Source organism: Parus major, chromosome 5 (genome assembly GCF_001522545.3).
Source record: "Parus major isolate Abel chromosome 5, Parus_major1.1, whole genome shotgun sequence".
Lineage (NCBI taxonomy): Eukaryota > Metazoa > Chordata > Aves > Passeriformes > Paridae > Parus > Parus major.
The window spans coordinates 25,891,133-25,897,132 of NC_031774.1; the positions used below are offsets into that span (position 1 = coordinate 25,891,133).

At 37.5% G+C, this 6,000-nt stretch overlaps 1 protein-coding gene across 1 annotated transcript; it reads right to left on the reverse strand.

Moving 5' to 3' along the window:
- Nucleotides 1-556: 556 nt before the first annotated feature.
- On the reverse strand, nucleotides 557-5,429 carry LRRC57 (leucine rich repeat containing 57). Its single transcript, XM_015630147.3, has 5 exons — nucleotides 5,232-5,429; nucleotides 4,010-4,145; nucleotides 2,737-3,005; nucleotides 2,082-2,267; nucleotides 557-1,508 (listed from the first exon to the last, which is right to left on the reverse strand). The coding sequence occupies exons 1-5, from the start codon at nucleotides 5,313-5,315 to the stop codon at nucleotides 1,467-1,469; spliced, it is 717 nt and encodes a 238-aa protein (XP_015485633.1). The 5' UTR covers nucleotides 5,316-5,429; the 3' UTR covers nucleotides 557-1,466.
- Nucleotides 5,430-6,000: the final 571 nt, after the last annotated feature.

The following is a 6,000-nucleotide window of genomic DNA, read 5'->3' on the forward strand; positions in this document are numbered from 1 at the left end:
GGAGCTAAAATTTAGAACAAGTGTGGAGGCTTTATTCACTACTCAGTCTGCATGTCTTAATCAGTGGAATCCATTAGTATGAAGTTGAATAGATTTCTGACTATACAGGGCTTTGCATCATGTTAAGACATAAGTGTTCTTAAAGCACTTCACTGTATGCCTTGCAAAACAAAGTAGTCTCATAAACATGGTCAGCTGTCAGCTACTTCTGTCAAGAAGCTAGTAGATTTTTTTATTAAAAAACAGCTCGAATGGGAATTCTTAAGTAGAACTGATTCCCTGTTAAATGATGAATCACATCCATCCTTTGAATAAGGAGCTGATGTCCCCTCAAACACTCTTCTTCTAGGTATTACTATGTAAGAACTGAAATAAGATGGCAACAGGGTCAAGGAAATACATACCTCTCTGACCATCTCACAAAAGAACCACTTATTTTTAATCATAATTATGGGTGTAATGTTGAAGTGTAGCTGTTACCAACAACAGACTCAAGTAGCTGAGGGTGTTCAGTGACATCTTTGTACTACTTAAAAAAATGACAAGTTACACCAAATAAACTTGAACTGATTTTTTGAAAATAATTTACTAAAATATACAAGTACATTTTCCTTTTCAGTATAAGTTACATAATTGCATACATTTTTAGCTCTTTCTAGGTGCTTTTGGTAATAAGGCAGCAGCAATGGGCTGACGACTAAAACCTTCAGCATTGCTCTGTACACAAGGAGTCAGTGCAAGGATATTATATTTTCTAGCAATATACATTTTTACTGAATACACTGAAGATGAACCTAATTTTTATTTCATATAGCTCAAGCAAAACTGGACTGTAGTGCAATTCTTGCTTATGGGAAAAGAAAGCCTGTAGTGTAAAATACAAATGAAGGATGCTCAAACCACGATTTGTTTACTGGAAGCTGTTAATAAAACATTTAACTTAATCACAACTATTTGTGCTTCATTAAAAAAAAAAAACAAAAACAACTAACACAGGTTATCAACTAAAATCTCATTTGTAAAAGTTCTTCTCTGCACAACAGTGCTTACTGCAAGACATACAGTGCATTAGTGGTAGAACTTCCATGTGCTATCATGGAAAAATGTTTCCAGAAGAAATAATCCTCTTACAAATCAACAGCCAGCTTCCTGACAAAAGGGAACTGGCAACTTTGAAATGCTTGTTCCCTTTCTCTGTGAAAGAACAAGCCCTGACAAAGGAGAACATGTAGTGTGTTAAAAGCTATTGTGGCACTAAAATCAAAACTGGCCCCTGGGCAGGTTCATCAGTTCAATACCTATATTCTCTAGTTCAAGTTTATTCAATGTGGTCTTAACATGCTGTTTCAGACTACTACAAGAGGAGTACTCTGATCATTTCCTTCATCAATCTTGGTTCAAGTCAGTGAAGCAGATGCTTCGATTCTATGTCTTCTTACTGGTAATACACAGGGTCAGAATAGTGATCATGCAAACTTCTTCTTTGTAGCTGTAAATCGTTCCATGTACTACAAAGAAAACAAAAAAAAACCTAAGATTTTTTCAGAAATTAATAGGGGATTCATTACTTCTAAAAGCAGCTGAGTTTCTGCTCTCAGACTCAAAAACAGTCTGCATCTAAAGCATATTTTTATATCCCAGGCATTAGATATTAGAGATCCAACTATTAGAGCTTTAATTTTGAACAAAGACATGCACAAAACATTTCTGGCATTTGCTGCAATTCCAATTAATGGTCAAATCTCCAGTGTTAAGGATGAACTAGTATTAAATACTTAACAAATGCTGCATAATTCAAAGCATCCCTTATTTTTTGTCACATCAAAGTGAAGACAGGATTGTCATTATCAGCTACCCTTCAAAAGATGCTGATGAAAGAACACTGATCCTGAATCCTACAAGGAAGTTATCTCTGAAGAACTCCTGGAGTTGTTTTCAAAGGTTAGTTATGAAGCCAGTAGCAATGACACCACCAACAGACTATTTGGTGCTTTTATTCATCAGCATAAATGCTTAGTACTCTGAGTAAGGACTTCACCAGGAGTTTCTTTAAATACAAAAAGGCAAAAAAACCTACAAACCTTGTCATAACCTTCCAGTTCTCTGAGTTTCTTGATTTCAAAGAGGTTGCCTTCTACTGCAAGCAGTGAGATCTGGGAATCACTGAGGATACTCTGAGGCAGCATGCTGAGTTCTAGACAGTTTTCTTCTAAACGCAAGACTTTGAGGCGTGGACAGTGGGAGATCTGCACTGAGATCTGGGAAATCTTGTGGAAATAAAAAGAAAAGAGAAATGGGATTAAAATGGTAGTGATCAATGATTATTAAGTGATCTGTTTTGAACTTATACAGAAAAATTACCATATTGTAAATAGAAACTACATTAGTAGTAAGTACTTAAAAGCAATGCGTAAGTAACCAATGATCAAAAATCAAAATACATTTTTTTATTCCATGATGACAAGCAACCTACACATCTGTTTATCACATTCCTACTCAAGAACTGTTCAAATAATGTTCTGCATGACTAAATCCAGAATTTTTTAGTTAATCAAATCAGGCAGTTTGATGTATTGGTACACAAAATCTAGTTATGATTCTTCATTTGTGTTGTGTCCAGAAGGTGTCTTTCAGCTATAAAGTTTTGATGGTCTCATCTTATATTCCACGGCTGTACTAAGTTCAAGATAAACCATGTTCTAAATTGACATTCCCACAACATCTCAGTTACCAGACCTGATTCTGATTCAAATTGAGTTCGATTGCCTGCAGTTCTCCCACGGTGTCAGGGACATTTTGGATCTGGTTTTTTGAAAGATCTACCACATCCAAATGGCGAAGACCAGAGAGCTGTGTAGGCACAGTCCGAAGCTGGTTTCCAGAAAGGCTCAGCGTTTTGAGAGCTGAAAGTTGTCCAAATGCAGCCGGTAGCTGCCTCAAGTGATTGCCATTCAAGTGAAGTGTTTCCAGTTTTTTCAGTTTACACAGCTCCTCAGGTAAAGCAGCTAGAGAAAAATGACAGAAAAACGTATGACCTAAAGAGCAGTAAACATTCACACCCATTTAATTCAAATAAGCTTCTGCAGGGAGAACAGTGCTATATTAAGTCATTTCTTACTGAATTCCTCCCCAGTTTCCAGTGAAGGCACAGAGAGATCCCTGCAGAGAAACTTAAGCCCACAGACAACACGTGCTTGTTAACCATCATCTATAAATGTATCAAAAACAATCTGCAGACAAGGCAGACCTTCAAATTATGGCCTGAAATCACTATTCAGAAGATTTTAGCCTGTCAGTTATAGTTATTACTTACACTCTGCCAACATGTTCTATGACACCTGAAATACCACAAAATTCACAGCTCCATCTTTGCTCTTTAAAGGTATTAGTCAACTTCCTCAGAAATGAGTTATAATTCATTCTGTCTCATACCAGCATACAAACATCACCAGGTAAGGTCTGCTGGCATCCATTCATCCCTCTTTCCACGTACATGTGGGTATAATTCATGAGCTGCACTATAGAGTCAGTGAAGTTTGTAAATTACCTTTGTTTTTTCAAAAAGGCAGATAATACATAGTTAATGCATAAAACCCCTAGTTTCTTCATCATGATTTTTTCATTATGTTAATGTTTAACAGAAACAGTAGCAACCAGCAACACTGTCTACATGTCATCTTCATTACCCGTTCTCTTGACAAATACTAAACCATCTGACACTGTTAAACCCTCACATCAGGTTAAGTCACAGCGCAAAACCTCTGTGGGTTTAAGTACTCATGTAAAATTGGTAATACACTAAGCCACTAAAGCTAATTCTACAAAACTAGTTTTGTAGAATTTATGATTTAGAGGTTCTTTTCCTGTACATGAATTCCAAAGATTTCAATTTAGGTGACCAAACTCCTCATTTACATCTTGTGAGAGTTATATAATTAAATTTAGTTTTTGATACAGAAAATGAGTTAATATCTTAAAACTCAGTGGAGATATTAATTTGCAGGCATACTTAGTTTGTTGTTGTTTAGAGCAAGGCTCTTCAAAAAGGAAAATTTTCCAATGAGAGGTGGCAGGAGCTCTATTTTGTTGTTTGACAAGTCTATTGTCCTTAAGTTGCTTGTTAGCTTCTGCAGATCTTCAGGAAACTATTGGGGGAGAAAAAGATACAGCATTTAAAAAGCTGACACAAATTTGAATGTTCAAGTTGCACAGCTTAAAATTTTAATTGTCTCACTGTTACCTACCGCCATATGTATCCCAATTCCAATCACCACACTGTGATTAGCAAATTTGTTTAACCCATATTTTTAAAAATATTTTTTTCATTTGGGAAGGGGAAAGGGGTATAAAGAAAACACTTACATGTAGAAGGAGTAGTTTTTCATCCAAATACAGAAAATTAAAAACATTACATTTTCATCCTCTTATGTGCTTCTCTTAAACATGCCAACATATAATTTAAAATACTCTACAGCCAGTTAATAACTCTATATTTTAGCAGAGTATGCTGTGAAAATTTTTCTCCTGCTTTCCTTTTTTAAATAATTATAAGCATTTTCCTTATTCTTATTTATACCCTGTACCACTTTGGTACTGAGCTGTGGCACTCAGGTGAATAAAAGAAAAACCTGACAATCACCATCAAGGAGTCCTGGTGAATAAGCCAGTGGTTTTGATCGTCCTTTGGCTTGCTATAGAAAAAGTGAAGAGAGGAGGTAGGACAGTGGAAGAAGGTATGTTAGAAAAGGCTTGGAAAATTACTGCAATATAGAGTTATTCTTGGCTATCATGTGAATTGTTGGTTCCAGGACATTCTGTGTTTTTCTGCAGCTGAGTCTAAGTTAAGATAATTTCCAATGTAATAAACTTTCAGGATGCTTGCTGCCAGCCCATTGAACAGCCTGTACAGACTATTCATATGCCTACAATTAAATATATCATAAGTACCTACATGTGACAAACTGTGGAGTATCTCAGTTACAATACGGCTATAAAATTTATATTGTCCTCCTCAAGTTTACAGCCATTTTCTAAAAGCATAACATCATAACTAGTAATTTTTGAACATATTTGCACTGTAAAGCATAAGCTCATAAGCATATAAGTGCCCTGACAGATAAATTCTCGATCAGAAGACAAGCAAAAATTTAAAGAATAAAAAAAATAAATAATAAAAAAATCTTGATATATTTTCCATACAAAGAGCCGTGTTTCCCCTCCCAGTACATTACCTCAGTAAGCCCCTTTCCTGTGAGCTGAAACACACCAGTTTTCTGTGCTGTCTCCAGGTGGGCTTTTAGTGCACTATTTCCCATCCTAACAGCTCTCTGTCAAGCACACAAAGTGCGAGTGATGGTGTCAGCCAGTTTTACTCTGTGCTAGAGAACTGCAATCCAAAGTCTCTGTGATAAAGCAAAGGTAAAAAGTCACTTTATGTGTACTGTCCCCAACACTACAAGCATTCTGACACACTGAAACATTTCACTGCTGTGTTTTCATCTCCCTCATAATTAAACCTAGAAGTCTAAAGGTTTACTTGAATTTACCTAGATTAAGGTGTCTTCCCTACAGCAGTTTGATTACTGAAACTATGTAACAACCGCAGTTAAAACTAAGTGGAAAACCGCACATTTTCTATAGTATGCCTTTTCGAGGCCCCGCATCGCATCATAAGGAGATTCTCTACGAAGACGGGCTGTGATTTCTGTGGCATCTAGCAGCGCTGGGATGCCAACACTGCTACTGTTTTATTTGGGTTTTTTGAGACCTTTATTTAGAGAGCAGGCTCCTCTGCCGTGTCTATCAGCAGACACACGACACCCACCTCCGTAACCCCAGCGGGGCTTAATCCCAGGGCGCGCGGGTCACCCGGGATTAGTGCCGGGCTCGCTGGGGAGTGAAGCCTGCCACAGCACGTAGGCAGCCCGACAAGAGATGCGCTCCGTGCCGCCTCGGGCCCCCCGGCAAGGGGCGAGGCCAGCACCGACCCGCGGCAGGCCG